Consider the following 25,302-nt stretch of genomic DNA (forward strand, 5'->3'; position numbering starts at 1 on the left):
CTGAAACATTCTGAAGTTTCTCTCCATTTAAATAATAAGTGGCCTTTTTATTCTTCTGACCAAAATGGATAACCTCACACTTACCCATTAGACAGCATTTAAGTGAGATGAAAGAGTATAAGATTTGCAAAAGGATTTAGGTAGGTTATGCAATTGGGCAGACACTCTACATGTGGAATACATGGACCCTTAGGTTTTGGAAGTAGCAGTAGGCAAGCCACTTTCACAATTCCCCAAATACATTTTAAAGAAATTAGTAGAATATTAGACTGTATAGTTCGAATAATGAAGTATGTCTACAGATGTTTGTACTAAAGCTTTATAATGCTCCTGCCAGAGAACATTTGAATTCTGTGTTGGTCACGATGCCATACTAAAAGAGATGCTTCCGTTGGAAATGATACTTAAAAAAAGATACTGTTCCCAAGCATAAAGGAGTTGAGTTGTGAGGAAAGTAAAGGAATTTAAGTTTAACCGTCTAGATACAAAGAGGTTTAGTAGAGTATCATCTAAGTATTAAAGCAAGTAAATATAACAGAGGAATAGAGGGTGTATATCCCAAAAATATCTTTACTTGGTGATATTTGGACTAACATACAAAAAAGGTAATCAAGACAATGGAGTTATTTAAAACGCAATTACATATTGGCTCACATCATCTTCTCCATTGATTTTTCTCATGCTCACTTAGTAAACAATCCAAATTAGAGAATCTTGGAGACTGTTTAAATTACCAGCAGTTTATTAGAGTTATATTTTGTATAAAATGCTACAAAGCTGTCTTAAAATATCAATAATAACTCCTAGCTTTTATTATCTTGACCTTTTGCTTTTCCCCAACTTCCTTCTTATTGATGAACAGAACAACTGATGGTTTGGATCAGATAGAAAGAGGAAACTTTATAGATGTGCATTTGACTAGAAATAGGCCTCCACCTGCTCGAAGACGTAGAGCAAGTCAAGGACAGCGATCTGCATTCAGAGGAACTGGTAAGATGCAGTTATATAAGCCAATAGTACAAGTCATGATTCTACTGTTGCTGTTGTCAAGTTGACTTAGAAAACTGAAGGCATTGCCAACAGTGGTGTGGCAAAATGTGCAAATGCATAAGATGCCAGAGTCAGAAGAAAAGAGAAGCAGAGGAGTGGGGTTGCAGGGCCAGATATTGATGGGATGAGGAGAGACCATGCAAGGATTTAAACAAAATGATAAGAATTTGTGATCGACTAAAGAAGTTAAGGATAGTATTCGATTATAAGAGAAGGCTAACAATGTTGCAAAGAAAAACAGTGAGCCGGAGGATTGGTAGAATTTGACCTGAGGATGGCCAAAAAAATGGTGGACATGGAAAAAATTGAATGAATAAACAAATTGTAAAAGCTTCTACACATACCCGAGACAAGAGAAATTATAATGGGGATTATGGGAATGGCAGAGACATTAGACAAATGCTTTACATCTGTCTTTTCAATAGAAGACACAAAAAGTGGGGAAACGGGATAATGAAAGTGAGGAACTTAAATAATTAATATTAGTAGAACTAATGGGATTAAAATCTGACAAATATGTGAGCCTGATGGCCTACATCCAAGGGTTCTAAAAGGTAGTTGCAGAAACACTGGATGCATCAATTGTCATCTTCCAAAATTTCCTAGATTCTAGAACAGTCCCAGTGGATTGAAAGGTAATGAAGGTAACACTACTATTCAAGAAAGGAGGGAGAGAGAATATAGGGAACTTATAGACCGGTTGGCTTGACTTCAGGTGTTGGAAAAATGCTGAAATCCATTATTAAGGAGATGTTAACAAGAACATCATGAGTAGGCAAAGTCAATATGGTTTTATGAAGAGGAAATAATGTTTGACAAAGATACTAAAATTTTTAAGGATGTAACTTGCAAGATAGATAATGGGAAACCAGTGGATGCAGTATATTTGGATTTCCAAAAGGCATTCAATAAGGGACAATATAAAAAGTTATTATACGAAATAAGGCCTCATGTGGTTGGGATAACAAGAGTGGATAGAAGATTGGTTAATGGACAGGGGAATTTTCAAGTTGGCAGGCTGTAAGTAATTGAGATAAAAACAAAAAAACTGCGGATGCTGGAAATCCAAGACAAAAACAGAATTACCTGGAAAATCTCAGCAGGTCTGGCAGCATCGGCGGAGAAGAAAAGAGTTGACGTTTCGAGTCCTCATGACCCTTCGACAGAACTTGAGTTCGAGTCCAAGAAAGAGTTGAAATATAAGCTGGTTTAAGGTGTGTGGGGGAGGGCGGAGAGAGAGAGAGAGATAATATCACCAAATTTAACGCCTATGTGTTCTTTTGTTCTTTTGGTGACATCTTTTGATGATCTGCTTCTATCACTGCTTGTTTGTCCCTACAACCACACCAACCCCTTCCACTTCTCTCTCTCTCTCCGCCCCCCCCCCCCCACACCCTTAAACCAGCTTATATTTCAACTCTTTCTTGGACTCGAACTCAAGTTCTGTCGAAGGGTCATGAGGACTCGAAACGTCAACTCTTTTCTTCTCCGCCGATGCTGCCAGACCTGCTGAGTTTTTCCAGGTAATTTTGTTTTTGTCTTGTAAGTAATTGGGTGCTGCAATAATCAGTGGTAGGGCCTTAGCTATTTACCATCTATATTAATGACTTAGATGAAGGTATCAAGAGTAATGTATCTGAGTTTGCTGATGATATAAAACTAGGTGGGACACCAAGGTGTGTGGATGACAGAGTCTGCATACAGATATAGACAAGCAAGAAAGTGGCAGATGGTGAAATGTGAAGCTATTCATCTTGGTAAGAAGAATAGAAAATCAAATTATTTTTTAAATGGTGAGGAGCTTTTAAATGTTGCTGTTCAGAGAGATTTGGTGTCCTTATACAACAACTTATATTGTGCCTTTAATGTTAATAAACATGCTAAGCGGCTCCTCAGGTGTGTTGTAAAGCAAAATTAAACAACGAGGCAAATTTTGGGCAGATGACCAAAAACAAGTAGGTTTTAATGAATGCGTTAAAGTAAAAAAGCCTAGGCAGCTGAAGGCACAGCCACTAATGGCAGAACACTTAAAATGGGGATGTTCAAGAGGCCAGGATTGGATGTGCGCCAATAGCTTAAAAGCCAGTGGAACTGGAGAAGATTACAGAGATAGGGAGGGTCAAGGCTATAAAGGGATTTGAAAGCAAGGATGAGACTTTTAAAATTGAGGCATTCCTTGATCAGGAACCAGTGTAGGTCAGTGAGCACAAGAGTGATAGGTTAGTGTGAAATGGTCTGAGTAAGCACATGGGCAGCAGAATTTTGGGGACCAAAGTTTATGGAAGTTAGAATGTGAGAGGCCAGCCACAAATCCACTAGAATAGCCAAATTTAGAGGTAACAAATTCATGAATGAGGGTTTCAGCTCCAGATGAGCTGAGGCAAGGACAAAGTCAGGTAATATTATGGAGCTAGAAATAGGTTGACTTGGTGATGGCATAGATATGCGGTGGGAAGTTCATCATGAAGTCACATATGACACCAAAGTTGCAAACATTTTGGTTTAGTCTTAGGCAGTTTTCCAGGAGAGGCATGGAGTCAGTAGTTAGAGAATGGAGTTTGGAGAGGGACCAAAAATAACAGTTTCAGTCTTCCCAATATTTAACTGAAGGAATTTCCTGCTCATCCAGTACTGGATGTCAGATAACCAATCTGATAATTTAGCAACAATAGAAGGGTTGAGAGAGATGGTGGTGAAATAGAGCTGGACGTCGCCAGCATACATGTGAAAACCAACTATACTTTCAGTTGAACTCACCAAAGAGCAGCTTGTAGGTGATAAATAGTTGGGAGCCAAGAATAGATCCTTAGGGGGCACCAGAGGTTACAGTGCAGAAGCAGGAAAAGAAGCTATTGCAGTTGATCTTCTGGTTACAATTAAATACCTAAGAATGAAACCAGGAAAATGCAGTCCCACCCAGCTGGATGGCGGTGGAAAGATGTTGGAGGGGATGGTAGGGTCAACCATGTCAAAGGCTACAGATAGGACTAGAAGGACAAGGAGTAATAGTTTATCTGTGTCAAAGTCACATAAGTGTCATTTGTGACCTTGATTTAAGTCATTTCGGTACTGTGGCCGTGGTGGAAATTTGATTGGAGGGATTCAAACAAGGATTTCTGGGAATGCTGGGAACATATTTGGGAGTTGACAACATGTTCAAGGATTTTGAAAAGGAAAGGGAGGTTGGAGGTGGAGCAACACCTTGCAAGGATGGTGGAGTCAAGAGTTAGATTTTTGAGGAGGGGATGGTGACAGCAGATATAAAGGTGAAAGATAGAACTGTTAACAATGTCAGCTAACATAGGGACCAGGAGGGGATGTAGGATGGTCAGCACTTTAGTGGGAATAAGATTGAGGGAGCAGGAGGTGGGCCTCATGGAGAGGGCATGATTGGAGATGGGAGAAAAATTAATGAAATATTCGAGTTCAAGGCTAGGGCAAGGGGAATCTTTAGAAGAAGTTTGGCCTGGTGGGCTATTGGAAGAGGTAGAGGCAGCTGATTGGATGGTCTCAATCTTTGTGAAAATGAAGCCCATGAGCTCCTTGTACTTATTGTTGGAGGAAACAGAGGAAAGGGGTTTTAAGGAGATGGTTTGCAGTAAAGAAACTGGGGACTATCTTTGCATTTCAGGATGACCCTGGAATATTGAAAAGTTTTAGTGGATGAGAGCAGGAGCTAACAGTGTTCTATGTGGTCCTGCTAGATGTTCGGGTGAATGGCTAAACCAGTGTTTGCCGTTCAAGTCTTCGTCCTTTGGACTTAAGGTGCAGAGATGAGGAACATACCAGGGGATCAGCCAGCGTGAGAGAGAGTAAGTTAGCATACTGGTAAGCAGTAAGAAAGGCAAATGGCATGTTGTCCTTTATTACAAAGGGATTGAGTAACGAAGTCTTGCTACAGTTGTATAACGCTTTGGCAAGACCACAGCTGGTGGAGCACTGTGCACAGTTTTGATCTCCTCATCTAAGGAAATATGTACTTACCGTGGATAATATGAAATTGAATCCTGGGATGAGAAGGTTGTTCAGTGATGCTATGTTGACTAGAATGGCCCTTTACACACTAGCTTAGTAGAATGAAAAGTTATCTTATTGAAACATATAAGTTTCTAAGAGGGGTTGTCAGGGTGGATGTTGAAAGGTTATTCCCCTGGTTGGAGAGTCTAGAACTAGAGCACATAGTCTCAAGATAAGGGATCAGTCAAGGGATCAATCATTTAAGTCTGAAATGAGGAAGAATTTCTTCACTCAGCAAGTTGTGAATTTTTGGAATTCTCTAACCCAGAGGGGTGGGGATGCTCAGTGATTGAGTATAAACATTGAGATATATCTTTGGACTCTTAAGCGAATCGGGGAAAATGGGAATTGGGCAGGAAAGTGGATTTGAGGTCAAAGATCAGCCATGATCTTATTGAACGACAGAACAGAGTTGAGGAGTCATATGGACTACCCCTGATCCTCTTAAGTTCTTAATTTTAAAGTTTAGGTGTTTGGAGACCAGGAGTCCATACAGGTAAATAGGGTTAGACTGATGGGTGTAGAACTTGAAGCAGAAAGGATATGAGCAGCAGAGTTTTGATTGAGTTGAAGTTTATGGAGGGAAGAGAATGGGAAGCTAGTCAGGAGACCATTGGAATAATCAAAGATAAAAACAAAAAACTGCGGATGCTAGAAATCCAAAACAAAAATAAAAATACCTGGAAAAACTCAGCAGGTCTGACAGCATCTGCAGAGAGGAACACAGTTAACGTTTCGAGTCCGTATGACTCTTCAACAGAACTGTCGAAGAGTCATACGGACTCGAAACGTTAACTGTGTTCCTCTCCGCAGATGCAGTCAGACCTGCTAAGTTTTTCCAGGTATTTTTATTTTTGTATTGGAATAATCAAGCCTAGAAATAACAAAGACTTAGTTGAGGGTTTCAGCTGCAGATGGACCGAGGCAGTTAAGGAGGCTGGCAGCATTTTGAGGTGAAGCAGGCAGTTTAGCCTGAAGCAAGGATAAGTTAGTGGGAGATGGAATCAGTGGTGAGGATATGGATTTTGTGGTGGGGAAAAATTGGTTCCAGTGTTTACCTGAAGGAAATTGTGGCTCATCGAAGATTGGATAACAAACATAGCTGTCTGGAAAAAAGGCAATTGGATGATTGAGAAGGTTGGTGAAGTGATAGACTCTGAAATGAAGTAATTTTGAGCAGTCTGAATCAGTTTCAAGTAGACCTGAGTGAAAAGCAGAGATACCCCTAACACTAATTGGGAGTAGATTAGTAGTTTTAGTTAGGCCACAAAGATGACTAGTTTTATGACATTTTTGTACTTGTGTGATTTGCAGCATGTAACCATATTTTACTAGGTGAGTTTGACAATGGGTACAAAAAGTGGAAAATTGTTCCATTCCTTGGCCTTTACATTGTTCCCTATAATGAGTACAAAACCCTGATTGAATTGAAATGGCAGGAAGAAGAATGCAAATTCTAATAATCTGAAGCAAAGACAGAATGGCAATTAGCCATAGTCCATGAAGGATCATAGGCATCTCTCTCTATTGGTTGCATAACATGAGGGCCACCACTCCAAATCAAACATGGGGCAAGGCAAGGAGGCAGGCATCCATGAGCTACCACAGCTGTACAGGTGGTAGATGTTGGCATCATTCTGCATCACACTCTAACTATCTAGCCAACTGGGCTAACCTACCCCACAAAGACAGAAGTCACTGGAAATAAATGTTTTAAGTAAAATAGTTTTATACCTTAAAACCCCTGAAACTTACACATTTAAGTTCCAAATTCTCAATTTCTAAGATTGGGGTCCTTGGTTGTGCCTGACCTAACAAGGTATGAATAATTAGTATTTATGAATCAAGTAGAATTTATTAAGCAAGATTTTACATATACTTAAGGCCCTAGGATTCCTCAAGTGTTGCCAACATGGTGATATCTTTCTTCTATGTCTCTGAGATAACTTTAGGTTGAACTGTATCTCAGAAGAAGAAACCATGGTAAAGCTGTGCCAATGACGACTTTGATTTTCCAACTTTTATCTCTACTTCTGATTGTTCTCATCCCTTATCTGGAAATAGTCCAAATTAATCTCTTCGATTGGCTTAGGGCGAGGGTCATCTGGTATCACCCCCACCTCTGTAACTAGAGTCATGTAGACTGAAGACAAATTTCCATACCTTATTCTCTGGGCCCCCAGAGATATATTCCGTTGTGAACAAATGGCACATCATTGTAGATACAGATCAGTTGTACGATGTTGCATCCTTATCAATAATACAACCTATCGCAAACATTCACATCAACATATTTTAACCCAAGTCTCACAGATACTAAAGCCATTGAGAACGAAGGTTAATAACAGTTCCTTACCATAATGGTAGGAAAAAGGAAAGTTCTCCTCTAATATAGATGTTCCACCCTACAGATATTGTTAATCAGTTAAACCTAATAATAAATGGTTTTGTTTAAATATAAGATGTCATCCTAAATTCAAGCTGCAGAGCTCAAACATTTTGTTTATTTCTTCAAAACTGACAAAGAAACCCTCAATTGCATAGCGTAGTTAAAACAAAATATAGCCCCTTAAACCCAGACTTTTCGGTAACTTTAAAGTAACTAAGTCATTAACACCAGTTCCTCACATACAGCTGCCTTAACTGTAAATTGTCTCACTAGCAGAAATTTAAACTGAGCTGTTTAAAAAGTGTTCGAGATAAAACCCATAAATGTTACCTCAGACTAACATAAAACCTTAAGAATTAATAGTATTATCAAAATCTTATATATGACATGTAAAAAGAAAATATAGATTTAGTTCAAATGAAACAGTTTTTCCAATTTGTGAACGCTGAGTGACCCTACTGTGTATTCCATCACTATAAAAGTGGATTGTGAGATTTAGTTAAGCACCACAGAAGTTATTCCTTTAACCAAAATATAAAATAGCTTGCAGTTTTGTTATTGTTTCAAATGCTACAGGTTAATAATTATGGAACACTATCATAAATGATGTGCATCATTGCTTAATTATGTAATAGCGGAGTAAATTTAAGGAATTAATATTTAACATTCTTGATGAGTAAATGTATAAAACGTTTGTTCTGTAAAGGATCTAGGTCTCCTCAGCTTGTACAGCCATCATTAAGAAGGGAACATGGAACTGCAGGGTGGCAGGAGGCTGATGCTATGTCTGACCGCAATCTGGATGGAGAATTGGAGCTCTGTTTTTCTGAGGATCCATTATCTGAAGGTTCTGTTGAAGATATGTTTCCTTCTGAATGTGGTACTGAAAATGAAGCACAGGGCATGTGGTTTTCTGAGATGATGGATTGGCCTAACATGGTAAAATTACAAAACTTTTCTTTATATTGTTTAATTCCTTCTCCCTTCTTCTAAATTATTGATTTATGTGTCCAGTGTTCCATATCAAGAGTGGCTTTCTTACTGTCTATTTGCAATATAGAAAAAAAATGCCATTTTAAATTAAAAAGATACCTTGCCTCTGCTTACCCTTTCATCCTTATATTTTCCCCCATTGTCCAAGATTACTCTCCACAGGGGATAATTGAAATGTTGTAGGTTAACTCAAAGCCTTTAGGAATGGTGCGGGATCTGAATTTTCCACCATGTTAGGTTGATTGAGATACGTCCAAGATGAAACAGATGTCTTAGCAAACAGCATTGATTAACGAGTGTGTGTGACAAAGATCCGCTCCCCTTGCTCTTCTAGATGGCAGAGGATGCAGAGGTAGCTCCATGAAAGAGGCAGCAGGTAACCATCACCAGCAGGCAAAGGAGTTCATTCAATATATGAGTAAGCTCATTTGCTCACAGAGCGATACTTAGAGAAGAGGGACTACATTGTTGTCATTCTATCTTTAACCAATGATTCTTCTTTCTGCAGCTTCCCACTAGTCTTGCAGAATTAGCCTGTAAATCCCATAATTTATTAACTTTAACTTTGCTTTTTTTGCAGCATAATCTAACTCACCTTATTCCTTTCTTGGTCTGTATCACCAAAAAAATCGTTATTTGCTTCTAGCCTTGTTTCTCCTTTCTTCTGGCTCCCACTATTTGTATTGGATAGAGGAACAAATTTAGAAAAAACATGCTCCATTTGAATGTCTTCCTGGGCCACTCCTACTTTCTCTCAAGAAACCAGCCTGTTGAAAGCCCAGACATGGAAGATTGAGCAACTAAGACAACAAAATTACATCAAACCAAGAAGATGGCTGCTAAATAAGTAACCTTGCAACTTTCTCCCTTCCTTTGGAGCCCAACATCATTCTTCTGTTTTTCAGAAATGTAATTTACTGAGCAAAGAATATTAGTTCTAAAATTAAAGCACCCCATCAAGAGCTCCTATGATGGCCTAGTGGTGTTAAAGGCATTGGCTAATGGAGGAACTAAAATGCAGCCCTGAAAGCCTCAAGTTAAATTCCTACTTTGACCATAAAAAAAGGAACATTTGGGGCAACTGATCACAAAACCCTGAGCTGGGCTTATGGGTGGAGTAATATCAGCCAGGATAGCAATCCAGTGGTCCTTTCTGATATTGATTTGTCAAGGCCCAATCCTCCTCACTTATATCTCTGCTGATACTATCTAACTGAAAAATGCCACATTTATGAAGTATTGACTTTCACTGATACTTCAGCAGGATTTGCAGATCTCAGATGGAAAGAAAATGGGAGTCAAAAATTCTCACCAAAAGCTACCGATTCTGTTTTATTTTTAGTTTTTGTATCCTTTTTAGTGAGAAAATTAAAATACCATTTAAAATTAGAGTAACATATTCATTCCATGTATTTTAAATAGATTACTGCAGTGATATTTCCAAATAAATTTGCTGTAATCACTTTGGTACTTATTAGTCTTAACACTTCCTAAATGATGATGAATATTTTGTCAGAATGCTGCCATAGGTGTAGCTCGTTTGGTAGCACTCTTGCCTCTGAGTCAGAAGGTTGTGTGTTCAAGTCCCACTCCAGGACTTGAGTACAATAATCCAGGCTGACGTTCCAGTGTGGTACTGAGAGGGTGCTGCACTGTTGGAGATGCTGTCTTTAGGATGAGATATTAAAGCAAGGCCTAGTCTACCCTCAGGTGGACATAAGAGATTCCATACCACTCTTTCAAAGAAGATCAGAGGAGTTAACCCTGGTGCCCTGGCCAATATTTATCCCTCAATCAACATCATGAAATTATCAGGTCATTATCAAATTGCTGTTGTGGGAGCTTGCTATATGCAAATTGGCAAATTCTGACATTACAACAGTGATTAAACTTCAAAAGCGCTTCATTGGCTGTAAAGTGCTATTGGATGTCCTGAGGTTGTGAAAGACACTATATAAATGCAACCTTTTTTATTTTCATTAACATTGAATGTATTAATAAGAATTTTGTAGATTTTCTGGCATTTTTTTAATAAGCTTACCAATTGCTTTGTGAATTCGCTCAGTGCCAGGATAGCTCGGATGCAGAGGAGATTGTTATTTGTGAACTGTGTGATACCCGTACAATGCAGTTCAACAATCACATGAAGAGACATCATCCTGGTTGTGGAGAGAGTGCAGGTCACATGGGATATCGGAGTAATGGAGCCTATGTTGATGGTTGGTTTGGAGGAGAGTGTGGCACAGGGAGCCCATACTACCTGATGTGCAACAGTTGCCGTGCAAAATACCTGGCTGAGAAACCAAGACTCAAGCCAGCCAAATTAAGTCGGTGAGGATCATTTAATAGCTTGTTTGTTTTTAATTTTTGTTGAGTTTTCAGTGTTTTTAACCCGAGGTGCAAAATAAAGACTATCAGACTAAATCTTTTGAAAAGTCAAAAACTAGCATTTTCATAAATGTGTCAAAAGAAGAAAGTGATTTATTGAATTAACATTTAACTCTAAATAACATGGAGAGATAGATCTGTCTAAATTGCTAAAGTTATCACCCTTTATTACACTATTTCATGTTTTAAAATTGTGCTCAGGTGACTTAACAGCAGTGTGCCCTTAAATATGGCTACAACAGGGACAAATGAGTCATTAAATTAGCTGCAGTTGCTGGTGGAGAAATTGTTCTAGGTTACAGAAGTGAAAGTCACACAGATTTTTCACATCTTACTGAATACTCTAGTTCAACAAGTGATGGTTAACTCATTGATGATTTTCTGTATACAAAAGAAAGGTTCTAAATCAGAGTTCTCTGAGTGCTACTCACAACAGAGAATAGTACATGCAGCTTCCCCACCAGTATTCTTAATGGACTTACTTTCCTAATTCAAAATCTTGAAACACAGCTACAAGAGCTTTTATGATAGTACAACAGTGGCTTAAATGTTGTTGTAGTTAGAATCGTGTAAAAGACTAGCGGCTTTTGAACATTGGATCAATGTCTGAGAAACAGGGGTCTCTTATTCTCTGCTCGGTGAATATAAATTCTGCTAGCAAGTTCTTGAACCATAACCTGCAATTCAAACTATTGCAGCCAGAGTCAAGTCTGAGGCACCATGGATGGCTCAGCTGTACGTGGGAGTACAAGAAAGACTGGAAAAGCAATAGCGATAGACGATTCAATAGTTATGGCGTTTCTAAAGCCACAGACTTGAATCCAGGATGTTGTGTTGCCCCCTGGTGCCAGGTTCAAGGATGTCACTGAACAGTTGCAGAGCACTCTGTGAGGGGGGTGGGGGGGGGGGGAACTGTATAGCCAGCAGTCTTGGTCCACATTGGTACGAAAGACATGGGTAGAAGGAGGGATGTGGTCCTGCAGTCAGAATTTAGGGAGCTAGGTAGGAAATTAGCAAGCAGGACCTCAAAAATAGTCAGAATTTTCTGCTCCCATTTTTGGTGGGCGTAATGGCAGCAAGGGGGAAGAATTCAGTGGAAGGGGCAGAAATCGGTTTCACACTGGTGTGAAATCACAGTGGATTATCCGATGATGCCCCTCATGGCAGATTGTGAATCCCACTGAAGGCATCCCACTAATGGTATGGAAAGTAAGGCCTGACCGGAATCGTCCCGCCATGCCTGATTTATCGTTACGCCGGCAGAAAACCACACCGGTCCAGAACATGCCTGGACAAGCGTGACACGTAGAAGTTGGGACTTGACGTTAGGGATTGCTCAGATCATGGACATCTGAGGAGAAGATAATGCGGGAGGCCAACAGCGACCGGACCCAGGAGGAACACGTGCATTGCAAGGTGGGTGGATTCTCATGCACATGGACAGCCACGAAGCAGCTTTTGGAAGGTGGGAGGTTTCCATGCAGCAGCATTGACTTCACTGAGGCTTTGGATCTTCATGGTTGACACTGATGCTTCAGACCTGCTTCAGAACTTCAGGGTCTTCATCATGGGCTCGCACCATCTTCCAGGAACTTCACCATGGGCAGGTACGGATGAGCAGCGAAGTAGGGGGTGGTGAGGGAGAGGAAGGTGTACTGGTGGTGGGGGACTTTGGAAGAAGGGTGGGGTGAAGGTGTTATGGGGGAGGGGAGAGGGAGGTTTTGGGGGGGTGAAGGTATTGAAGGGTGAATTTGGGGGGGGCGGGGCGAAGGTGTCGGAGGGGGTGTGAGGTTGGAGGAGCTGAAGGTACCAGGGGTGAGGTTGGGAGGGGGTGGACTAAGATATTGGGGGTTAAGGTTTGGAGGGTGATGAAGGTGTCGGGGGGTAAGGTTGGGAAGGGGGATGAAGGTGTCAGGGGGTAAGGTTGGGAAGGGGGATGAAGGTGTCGGGGGGTAAGGTTTGGGGAGGGAATGAAGGTGTCGGAGGGGGTATGGTTGGGAGGGGGGATGAAGGTGTCGGGGAGGTAAGTTTGGGAGGGGGGATGAAGGTGTCAGGAGGGGGTGAAGTTGGGGCCGGCAAAGGTTTTGGGGGGTGAAGTTGAGAGCGATGGTGTAAGGGGCAGGAGGAAGGTGTAAAGTGGGGTGGAAGTTGTAAGGAGGGAGGCAGAAATGGGTCCTAGGGATGTGCCGGAGGAGGTTGGGGAGGTCGGTGTTGGTGGGGGTGGGATTTTCAGGAAGGTAGGGAATATGCACGGTCACCTGGACATTCGTGAAGGAGAAGGGCTCGGGTTGTACGGTAACAGTGGGGAGGCCAAAGGTGATGCCAATGGGGTCGACTGTGATGCGGGAAAGGACATGGGTGACTGGGGGAGGGGAAGGGATGGGGAGCTATTAATAACTTAACGACTACCATGCTGTGCAAATCAAAAGTGAGCAGAGCCTCATGTAGGACGGGCACAGGTGCTGTACGGGAGTGTGATCAGTGGGTGGGCAGAGATGCAGGTCAGCTCAGATGGACAACTGAAAAAGAACCCCAGCAGGCAGCATTGAAAATGGTCCGGACAGTGAGATGAGTGCGATGGATGAAGACTCCGCATGCATGGAAGAGTGCTTGCACGAGTCTCCGAAAGGCCGTACTCCACACATACTTCTTCCTCCATATTCATTCCTGGTCCAGCTGTGTGTAGCTGAATTGCTGGTGGAGGCGGGGGTCAGATGCAGGGCGAACAGACATAAAGTCTGTAACTGAAGCTAAAAGACAACACTACACATTATTCAGTGAAAGTGAATATATTTTTAGATTATTAAGTGAGAAAATATGTTGACAAATGCAACCACTTGTGAGCAAGATTTCTTAACTTTTCTAGGCCTACCACTTCTTCTAGGTGCTGCCCTGACAGCCACAGCAGGGGCGGAGACAGCCTGTGCAGTGCTTGATCCTCTTGCCTCTGATGATTTTAACGTGTGCGCTCTGGAGAGCCAAGGCCTTGAGGACCCTGACTTGCTTTGGCTGTCCTCCTGTGGGCCAGCTGCTCCCTCTGCAGTGATGGAGGACAAGGATGGGATAGGCCATTTAGGACTGAGATGAGGAGAAACTTCTTCACCCAGAGAATGATGAGCCTGTGGAATTCTCTATCACAGAAGGCTGTTGAGGCCAAGCCACTGAATGTACGTAAGAAGGAAATAGATTTCTCAACTCTAAAGGCGTCAAGGGATATGGGGAGAGAGCAGGAGTATAGCATTGAGAAAGAGGATCAGCCATGATCATATTTAATGGCAGAGCAAGCTTGATGGGCTGAACAGTCTACTCCTGCTCCTGTTTTCTAAGCTTCCATGTTGAGGGGGTCACAAGTAAAAGGGATTCGGAGGGAGCGGACAACCTCTGAGATTCCTGAGTGGATGACCCAGGGGTGTCCAGCTGCCGCTCATCCACCCTTCAGGTGCCCAAAGGCCCCGGCCTGACTCCTTGAGTGGAAGGAGCACCTGGTATCACGTCGATTTGCCCTGTTCCCCCTCGCGTTGCGATTGTAGGAACGTACCCATGGCTGCCATGATGGAGTTGAGGTCCACGTGCATCTCCACAATCTGCTGGACCAGGGTATCATGGCGTCTGCCATTCTTCCCACGGAGACCTCCATACGTGCACATGTGGGCACCATTTCATCAGATAGCAGGCACTCCTCTGACTTGCATGCCACTCTGTTGAGGGCTTCTAACAGCTTTGTGAGATGTTCCCCTGCCTTCTGTTGACTCTCCACAATGAGTTGGAGGCTGAATCTAGAGGCTCATCATCTGACTGATGCGTCTTCCCCAGCAGTCATCTGAGTGCCGAGGAGCTTGGCTGAACCTGCCTCCTTCATCTGTGGACACCTGTCCAATAAATGACCACCAGACTGTGAACATGAGCCTGCTCTACATCTAGGTCCCACTGAGGTGTGTGTCTCTGCACTGATGGAGGGTGTGGCTAAGCACTGTGAATGGTCTTTGAGGCTGCTTATTTCCATCTCTTCAATGGAAGAGGTGAACTCTTGGCTGGAGGTGAGGACCCGGATGGGGCAGAGGGATTGGCTGGCTGAGGGCATCGGTTGCTTGGTGGAGCCCCCTGTGAGGCAAAATAGAGATACTTAGTGCATTTACAGTAAACATGCCAGATTGCTGGCGGGCAGGCTCAGATTTGCCCACAATGCTGTGACATCAGCACATTGTCACTCAGGGCGACATATGTAAAGCGCATCAGAGCGCAACCTACTTCATGTCTACAGAGTAGGACTGCTCCAGTCGGCAGATGGCCCCAAAAGAAAAGATGACGGCAGTCTCATTGGAGCAACTTTTGGATGCCGTTGAGGCCTGCCACAATGTCCTCTACCCCCCCCCCCCCCACCTCCCCTCCCCACCCCCCACTCTGGCTGCAGGAGGTTCACCAGAGTCACTAATCCAGTCTGGGAAACGGTGGCAGCAGCGATAGAGTACTGAGGGGATCAGCCATCCGGTGCAGGAAGAGGATCAATGATCTCATCCATTCACCAGGGTAAGTCAACCACCTCACACTCCCAAACCTATCACATATCCAGAAATTGGAAATCTTCCAATCTTGAAATGTTATTTGCCACTTGTCAGCTTGGGCTGACAAGTGGCAAGTAACATTCGCACCATACAAGTGCCAGGCAATGACCATCTCCAACAAGAAAGAATCAGTCCATGGCCCCTTGATGTTCAATGGCATTACCATCACTGAATCCTCCACTATCAACATCCTGGGGGTTGCCATTCACCAGTAACTGAACTGGACTAGCCTAATAAATACTGTGGCTACAAGAGCAGGTCAAAGGCTAGGAATTGTGCAACGAGTAACTCACCTCCTGACTCCCCAAAACCTGTCCACCATCTACAAGGCACAAGTCAGGAGTGTGATGGAATATTCCCCACTTGCCTGGATGAGAACCAGTTCTGTTGAAGGGTCATGAGGACTCGAAACGTCAACTCTTTTCTTCTCCACCGATGCTGCCAGACCTGCTGAGTTTTTCCAGGTAATTCCGTTTTGTTTTGGATTTCCAGCATCCGCAGTTTTTTTGTTTTTATTAATTAATCCTGACTAGTTTTACTGACTTAGTTTTCCTCATTGCTGAAGGTAACAAGTTATTAGTAATTTATCCAATCCTTTTTGACTACTGTCATTTTGTTATTACTGGGACTTGACTTTCAGCATTGGAATTAATCATTCTATAGGAGTTGCTAAGATTGCCATCATTTTTGAATGCTGATTAATGCACTAAACACAATCAGCTAATCTCTGCTGGAGAATCTTTGCAAATGTCTTCAGGAGAAGGTGAGTGTCTAGCAATGTTCCCATTGTGTGGCCACACAGCAGCCTGAAAAATACCATAAAGGCCTAATTCTGTGATAAATACTGCATATGTGCAGCTGCACAAAAAAATTTAAAGGGACCACACACTGAAAAAGTTGGCCATGCACAACTAAATTTTAATGGGAACATTGGTGTCCATGTATCATAATCTAGTATTTGCATTCTCTTAACAAAAAATTGCATATCCAGTTCTGCAGTAGGAGTCCAGTGTTTAAGGGAAGTTTGGTACCTCTATTCCATCACTTACCAAGTCAGAAGCAGTTTTGCAAATACATTCTGTAAAACTCCACTCAGTATAACATAGCAAAATTGGAATGTTGAATAATAGTCACTCTCCAGCTATTCTTGGGTAGCTTTTATAAGTTGCATTGTTGACACAAAGCTTCACATACCAGGAGCACATATCAAGAATTTGGAAACCGGTGCTGCTGGATCCTACCCAATTTTTTGTCTATTAAAGTTAATGGGTGCCAAACCTGGTACACAAATTCTCATTAAGTTATTCAGCATGTAAAGCTCTGTGCCAAGAGCACAAATTCATAAATTTACCTTTCTATAGAAAGAACTTGCATTTATCTAGCAACTTTTACATCCTGAGAATATCCCATAGTACTGCACAGCCAATTTACTTCATTCACGTTTGCCATCTAGACAATTGGAGCAACTATCTGTTCATAGCAACCTTCCACATTGTGCAGTGAGATGAATGGAACTTTTCCTGTGGTAGTTTTAGTTAAGGATCAAATGTTTGCAAGGGCACCAGGAGAACTCCTTGCTGTTCTTTGGAGAAGTATCAAGGACACTTCCAACAATACCAAACTCCCTCAATATTGCCATAGATTTACCTATACAAGTATAAGAGTGAGGCCTGATAACACAATCTTTTGACTCTGGCTGACAGTCCATTCCTGGAATGGAATTTAATGAGATTGAGGTTGATGCGGTAGTTAGGAAGGCAAATGCAATGTTGGCATTTATTTTGAAAGGACTAGAATATAAAAGTAGGGATGTGCTACTGAGGCTTTATAAGGCTCTGGTCAGACCACATTTAGAATATTGTGAGCAATTTTGGGCCCCGTACCTCAGGAAGGATGCGCTGGCCCTGGAGAGGGTCCAGAGGAGGTTCACGAGAATGATCCCAGGAATGAAAGGCTTAACATATGAGGAATGTTTGAGGACTCTGGGTCTATACTCGATGGAGTTTAGAAGGGTGAGGGGGGATCTGATTGAAACTTACAGAATACTGAAAGGCCTGGATTGAGTGGACATGGGGAAGATGTTTCCATTAGTGGAGAGACTAGGACCCGAGGGCACAGCCTCAGAGTAAAGGGAAGACCTTTTAGAACGGAGATGAGGAGAAACTTCTTTAACCAGAGAGTAGTGAATCTATGGAATTCATTGCCACAGAAGGCTGTGGAGGCCAGGTCATTGAGTGTATTTAAGACCGAGATAGTTGGATTCTTGATTGGCAAGGGGATCAAAGGTTACGGGGAGAAGGCGGGAGAATGAGGTTGAGAAACTTATCAGCCATGATTGAATGACGGAGCAGACTCGATGTGCCAAATGGCCTATTTTCTGCTCCTGTGTCTTATGATCTTATTATGCAGAAGGAGTTCCACAAAATATCTGTCCCAGGACATCTCCAGCAGTTTGAAAACAAAATAACATTGTAACAAGAAAGCAGTTAAGTCACTCTATAGATATTTATCACACTTGAGATTTTGTAGCAATTCAGTAAAATTGCCTTGACTTAAGTAATATTCACAGAAAATATTTTTCAGTGCAACAAATGCTTTTTGAATGTTCTCAAAATCTGTTTAAAGTCACCCAGTTCCTAGCAATCTTATGAACGTACTTTTTTTTTTCCCCAGCAAAACTAAAGGATTAGCACCAGATTTAATAAACAAGCATGAAAATACACCTGAAGGTATGTAGAACCATAAAGGATTCTCACAGTAGGAAGCTGTCAACCAATCATGCCTGTGCTGGCGCTGTACTAGAGCAATTCAACAAATCCTCATGTCTTTTTTTTCCCCTAGAGTCCTGATTCTTTGATTCAAATATTTATCCTTTTTTTCCTGATGGAATTATTTCTGTCTTCAATATTCCATATGTCAAACTATTCCCGGCTCAACTATTCCTCTGTGTGTAAATAAATTTATCCTAACATCTGTCCTCATTCTCTTACTGAGTTTCATGTAATGACTCATTGGGCTGGATTTAACGCTCTCCTACCGGGTTAGAAGACAGGGGCTCATTAAACCCAGCTGGTGTCTTGCCCACCTTTTACCCATCCACCCCCCACGCAATTATACCAACACGGAGGTATTGTTGGGCCTGCCAGTGAGCCAGCTGTGCCCGAAAGTGGGGAAGCCCAAAGGGGCTTCATCCTGCCACTGCCAGAATTTAACAGATGGCAAGAGAGTCCACACCAAGCAGCCAGCCCGGCAGGTTTCCCTGCACGAGCTAGTGGCAGACAAGCCTATTAGACCACATCCCCAAAACATTACTACACCCCACTCCCCCCACACTGCAGTTTCCCCTCTCCCATTGCCTGTCAAACTGCAGCCTCTTTGCCCCCCCCTCGCTGGGGCCTGCCAGCTTGGCACCTGATGAAAGCCCCAAACATACCCAAATGATCCAGTGCCATGTACCAGAAGTGCAAGTGAGCTGCTGGCCTCTGATTTGGCCATTAAATTGGAGGAAGCTAGTGCTCCTCTTAACGGGCTCCCCCTACCTTTTAGCTGGGGTTCAGGGAGTCCAGTATAATTCAGCCCATTGTCACTGACTCTCCAAATAAGAGGAGCCTTACCCTATTCACTCTATCAAAATACTTCATAAATTTCACAAATCTCCTTGGCCTTCTGTTCCAGTGGAATTTGTTCCAGTATCTACAGGCCTTTGTCATAACTATAGTTTCCCATCCCTGACATAATCTTGGTGATTATATCTTTCTTTGGATCTAATAACCTTAATGTAATGGGTACTGAAAACTATATACTGTGTCCTAAGCAATGTTTTGTGTAAATTCATCATTTCTTTATTTCTTTATTTGTACTTTATGCCCCATTTGTACAAAACCCAAATTTTGTTGGCCTTTTTCTTATGACTTGGCTGAGAGTGCAGGTGCAAATAGACAATTAGGTTTTAACCCTCCAGGTATTTTGATACATCAACACCTTTTAACATATTTCTACTTAGTGTATGCTTCCATTCCTTGTTTTCACCACTCCCCCAAAAGATTTTATACTTGCCTACATTAAATTGTACTTTCCACTTATTTGCCCAATCTGATGTAATCTGTTGTTATCCTGAAACACTCCTCACTGACTGCCAAACCTCCCAATGTGTTTTGTGAGTAACTTTTAAGATTGCGAGGGTTATTTCAACCTAAACTGCTGGTTAAGAAATGTATAGATTCAAGTTGGTCATGCGCGTCATACCTCACTCCATTTGGCTTCTTATTAAAATACATTCCCTGCCCCCAGTGTTCTTCAAACTCAAGTTCAAATCTTGTATGTACTTTACACCAAGGATAAATACCATCCTAGCAATGACCTCTGGGGTTTGCCGTTCCAATACTTTGCCAATCCAAGCAAAACTCTAATAATATTGACATTGATGCCTTAACACACATTTATCTCCTTTACCTGAAGCCTTGAGCAAGGAACCTCCTAAAATTTACTGTTCGGTCTGTACCTTGGAGAAAATGATGCCTAATATTAGCTCTCCAAACTATCTTACACCCATTGCTTTGGATTATGTTGGCTATTGCACTGTAAACCTCACGTTAGAATGTGTAGAAGTTATTGAGTGAATGAATTAATCCTTTTCTCCAAATCACCAAAGAGTAACTGAAACAATAAAGTCATGAACTAACAATTATTTATGATCATAATTACCAACAGTTAAATGTTGTACATTGTGTAGGCAAATAATTTAATAGATAGGGTTTACTAACAGAATAACAGGTTACAAAGGCAATTATGTCAGGTATTAAATGATTTTAGTTTATGCTTAGAATGCTTGGATATTGAATAATAGCATTAGGCATCTAATATTGGATAGAATAAAATCTATATGTACTTAATATTCCCTGAACTTTATTGAGCTCATCCTTTTGAACTGATGCAGATGATCTGGTGATCTTTCCTTCTTTCCCTCCCCCTTCCTCAGCCCAAAGGGGAAGAGCTGATTCAGTCAAAGATGCACTTTCTTCCAGTTACAGAGACACCCGTCTATATATACTAGGAATAAAGCTACATATGAAACTAATGAAACTTTCTATGACATTTTCTCCCACTACTGCTTCTTAGTATCAATAAAACAACTTGCATCCTTGATTTTCACGGAAACCTCCTTAATTTTATCACTGACCAATCTGGGTGACGTGTTAGTGCAGTTAAAGAAAAAGGAGAGCCTTTCCCAAGTTCAGAATATCCCAAATCCTTTACAGTCAGTTTGGTTTTCTGAATCATAGACAGTACAGCACAGGAGTAGGCCTTTTGGCTCATCATGTCTGTACTGGTTATTTGAAAGAGCTAAAAAAGTCTTGCATTTATATAGCGTCTTCCGTGACCAAAGATTGTCCCAAAGCGCCTAACAGCCAATGAAGTAATTTTGAAGTGTATTCACTGTGGTATCTAAGCAAAAACGGCAGACATCCAATTTGTGCACAACATTTTCCCACAAAGAGCCACGTGATAGTGACCAGATAACCTGTTTTTGTGATGTTGATTAAGCTATCCAATTATCCCTCTGTTGTTTTTCCATAGCCCTGCAAATGTGCCACTTCAAGTATTTATCCAGTTTCCTTTTGGAAATTAATATTGATTCTGTTTTCACCACCCTTTCAGGCAGTGCATTCCATTGTCATAACAAGTCACTTCATAAATTGCACGAATTACTTCAAACCTGTGTTCTCTGGTTACTGAGCTTTCTGTCTTTGGAAACAGTATCTCCTTATTTACTCTATCAAAACTCTCTTCATGATTTTGAGCACCTCTTATCAAATCACCCCTTCACTTTTTCTGCTCTAAAGGTTATTGCCAAGCGGCATTTGCCTAGGAATAACCTGCTCACTGACGCCCAGTTTGGGTTCCACCAGGGCCACTCAGTTCCTGACCTCATTACAGCCTTGGTTAAAACATGGACGAAAGAGCTGAAGTCCCAAGGTGAGGTGAGAGTGACTGTTCTTGACATCAAGGTTGCATTTGACCGAGTGTGACATTAAGGAGCCCAAGCAAAACTGGAGTCAATGGGAATCAGGGGGAAAACTCTCCGCTGATTGGAATCATACCTAGCACAAAGGAAGATGGTTGTGGTTGTTGGAGGTCAATCATCTCAGCTCCACGACATTACTGCAGAAGTTCCTCAGGGTGGTGTCCTCGGCCCAATCATCTTCAGCTGCTTCATCAATGACCTTCCTTCCATCATAAGGTCAGAAGTGGGGATGCTTGCTGATGACTGCACAATGTTCAGCACCATTCGCAACTCCTCAGGTACTGAAGCAGTCCATGTCCAAATGCAGCAAGACCTGGACAATATCCAGGCTTGGGCTGACAAGTGGCAAGTAACATTCGTGCCACACAAGTGCCAGGCAATGACCATCTCCAACAAGAGAGAATTTAACTATCACACCTTGATGTTCAATGGCATTACCATCACTGAATCCCCTACTATCAACGTCCTGAGGGTTACCATTCACCAGAAACTGAACTGAACTAGCCATATAAATACTATGACTATAGAAGAGCAGATCAGAGGCAAGGAATCGTGTGACGACTAAGCCACCTCCTGACTCCCCAAAGCCTGTCCGCTATCTACAAGGCACAAGTCACGAGTATGATGGAATACTTCCCAGTTGCCTGGGTGAGTGCAGCTCCCACAACACTCAAGAAGCTTGACACCATCCAGGACAAGTAGCCCACTTGATTGGCACCATATCCACAATCATTCACTCCACCACTGCACTCAGTAGCAGCAGTGTGTACTATCTACAAGATGCACTGCAGGAATTCACCAAGGCACCTGAGACAGCACCTTTCAAACCCACGACCACTGCTATCTAGAAGGACAAGGGCAGCCACCTGGAAGTTCCCCTCCAAGTCTCCCACCATTCTGACTTGGAAATGTATCGCCGTTCCTTCAGTGTTGCTGGGTCAAAATCCTGGAACTCCCTTCCTAACAGCACTGTGGGTGTATCTACACCACATGGACTGCAGCAGTTCAAGAAGGCAGCTCACCACCACCTTCTCAAGGGCAACTAGTGATGTGCAATAAATGCAAGCCCACATCCCTTGAATAAATTTTAAAAAGCCCAGTTTCTCTAGTCTGTCCACGAAACAAAGTTTTTCTGGTCTGCTACTATTCTAGTAAATCTACCCACACCCTCTGAAAGGCCTTGACATTCTTCCTAAAATGCTGTGCCCATAATTGGCCACAATACTCCAGCTGAGGAACAGCCAGGGTTTTACAAGGGTTTGTCATAAAATTCTTGCTTTTGGACTGTCTATTTTAAAGCTGAGGACTCTGTGTTCTTTTTGATCAGCCCCTCAACTTGCCCTATCACCTTCAGAGATTTATGTATGTACACCCTGGGCCTTTTGTTATTCCATCTCCTTTAAAATTGTACTCTTTTTGATCTTATTACCAAAATGAATCACTTCATATTTCTCTGGATTAAATGTCATCTTCCATATATTGGCAGATTTCACTAGTCTATGACCTCCCAAGTCTATTATTATCATTCTGTATATTTACTACGTTTCAGAGTTTTGAATATAAATGCAAAATACTGTGGATGCTGGACATCTGAAACAAAAACAAAAAATGCTGGAAAAACTCAGCAGGTCTGACAGCATCTGTGGAGAGAAAGATAGAGTTAAGGTTCTCTCTGGCCCCCTCCCTCTCTCTCTCTGGCTCCACCCTTCTCTCTAGTGCTCTCTCTCTCACCCCCATCTCTCTCTCTCTCTCTGGTGCTCCTCTCTCTCTCTCTGGTGCCCCCTCTCTGGCCTGTCTCTCTCTCTGGCGCCTCTCTCTCTCTGTGTGGCCCTCTTTCTCTCTCTCGAGTCGAAATGTTAACTGTCTTTCTCTCCACAGATGCTGTCAGACATGCTGAGTTTTTCCAGCATTTTTTGTTTTTGCCAGAGTTTTGTATCATCTATAAATTTTGAAAAACTCTGTGTCCCCATGTCCAGATAACATATATCTCAAAAAGAGCAGGGGTCCCAACACTGACCTGGGAACACCACTGCATTCCATCCTGAAGTTTAAAAAACAATCATTCACCATTAATCTCTGTTTTCTGTCCCTTAGCCAATTTTGTATGCACACAGACTTTGCCACTTGAATTCCATGGGCTTCAGTGTTATGTGAGTCTATTAAGAACATAAGAACTAGGAGCAGGAGTAGGCAATTCAGCCCCTTGAGCCTGCCCTGCCATTCATTACGATCATGGCTGATCTCATTTTGGTCTCAACTCCAATTTCCTGCCCTCTCCCCATAATCTTTCAACCCATTACTAATTAAGAATCTGTCCATCTCCTTAAATTTATTCACCGTCCTGGCATCCACTGTACTCTGAGGTAGTGAATTCCACCGATTCATGACTCTTTGAGAAAAGTAATTCCTCCTCGTCTCTGATTTAAATCTACCACCCCTTAGCCTAAAACTATGGCCTCTCCTTCTAGAATGCCCCACAAGGGGAAACATCCGCTCCACGTCCACTTTGTCTATCCCCTTTAGCATCTTATATACCTCAATTAGATCTCCTCTCATCCTTCTGAACTCTAGTGAGTATAGGCCTAAACTGCTCAATCTCTCCTCTTAAGACAATCCCTGCATCTCTGGAATCAATCTAGTGAACCTCCTCTGAACCGCCTCCAATGCAACTACATCCTTCCTCAAGTAAGGGGACCAAAACTGTGCACAGTACTCCAGGTGCGGTCTCACCAATGCCTTGTACAGTTGCAACAATACTTCCCTATTTTTATGCTTTATTCCTTTAGCAATAAATGCCATTTGCCTTCCTGATAACCTGCTATACCTGCATACTAGCTTTCAGCGATTCATGCACGAGGACACCCAGATCCCTCTGCACTGAAGCATTCTGAAGTTTCTCTCCATTTAAATAATAAGTGGCCTTTTTATTCTTCCGACCAAGATGGATAACCTCACACTTATTCACATTAAATACCATCTGCCAAATTTTGGCCCATTCACCTAACCTGTCCATATCCATTTGTAAATTTCTTATTTTTTCCTTGCAACTTACTTTCCCACCTATTTTGGTGTCATCTGCAAATTTAGCTATAGTACCTTCTACCCCTGAATCCAAGTCATTAATATAGATTGTAAATAGTTGGGGCCCAAGGACCGAACCCTGTAGCACCCCACTAGTTACAGCTTGCCATCCAGAAAAAGACCCATTTATCCCGACTCTCTGCTTTCTGTTGGTTAGCTAATCCTCTATCCAAGCTAATTGAAATGTATTCACTCTTGCTATGTTGGGAAATGCAGCATTCAATATGGGCACACCAAGGTCCCAAAATCGATTAAATAATGATCAGATAATCTGCTTTATAGTGATGTTGGTTGAAAGATGAGTATTGCCAGCTCACAACGAACAATCACCTGCTCCCCTTCCATATGTGACAACCTCAGCTTTTCCCACATTATAATCCATTTGCCAAATGTTTGCCCACACTTCTAACCTATCTATATCCCTTTGATGACTCTTTGTGTCCTCCTCACAACTTGCTTCCCTACCTATCTTTGTATCATCAGTAAATTTGGTTACAATACACTCTGTCCCTTCAACCAAGTCATTAATACAGATTGTAAATAATTGAGGTCCCAGCACTGATCCTTGTGGCACTCCACTAGTTACTGTTTGCCAACCTGAAAATGACCCATTTATCATGACTCTCTATTTCCTGTTTGTTAGCCAATCCTCTTTCCATTGCTAACACTCTTTCCATGCTCACAAACACCATGAGCTCTTATCTTGTGCAGTGGCATCTTATTGAATTGCTTTTGGGAATCCAAATATACTGTATCCATTGATTCCCCCTAACCATTCTTTTTATCTATATTTCAAA

At 42.1% G+C, this 25,302-nt stretch overlaps 1 protein-coding gene across 10 annotated transcripts in view; it reads left to right on the top strand.

Moving 5' to 3' along the window:
• The window catches only part of LOC121285080 (probable E3 ubiquitin-protein ligase HERC1), a 436,191-nt gene that overhangs the window by 249,116 nt on the left and 161,773 nt on the right, over positions 1 to 25,302 (top strand). For all 10 annotated transcript variants that reach the window (XM_041201223.1, XM_041201218.1, XM_041201210.1 and 7 more), the window contains 4 exons: positions 863 to 990; positions 8,163 to 8,395; positions 10,515 to 10,780; positions 18,073 to 18,128. In XM_041201223.1, coding sequence (XP_041057157.1) covers positions 863 to 990; positions 8,163 to 8,395; positions 10,515 to 10,780; positions 18,073 to 18,128 — 683 coding nt within the window. The remainder of the gene's footprint in view (positions 1 to 862; positions 991 to 8,162; positions 8,396 to 10,514; positions 10,781 to 18,072; positions 18,129 to 25,302) is intronic.

The sequence above is a fragment of the Carcharodon carcharias genome, chromosome 1 (genome assembly GCF_017639515.1).
Source record: "Carcharodon carcharias isolate sCarCar2 chromosome 1, sCarCar2.pri, whole genome shotgun sequence".
NCBI classification, from domain to species: domain Eukaryota; kingdom Metazoa; phylum Chordata; class Chondrichthyes; order Lamniformes; family Lamnidae; genus Carcharodon; species Carcharodon carcharias.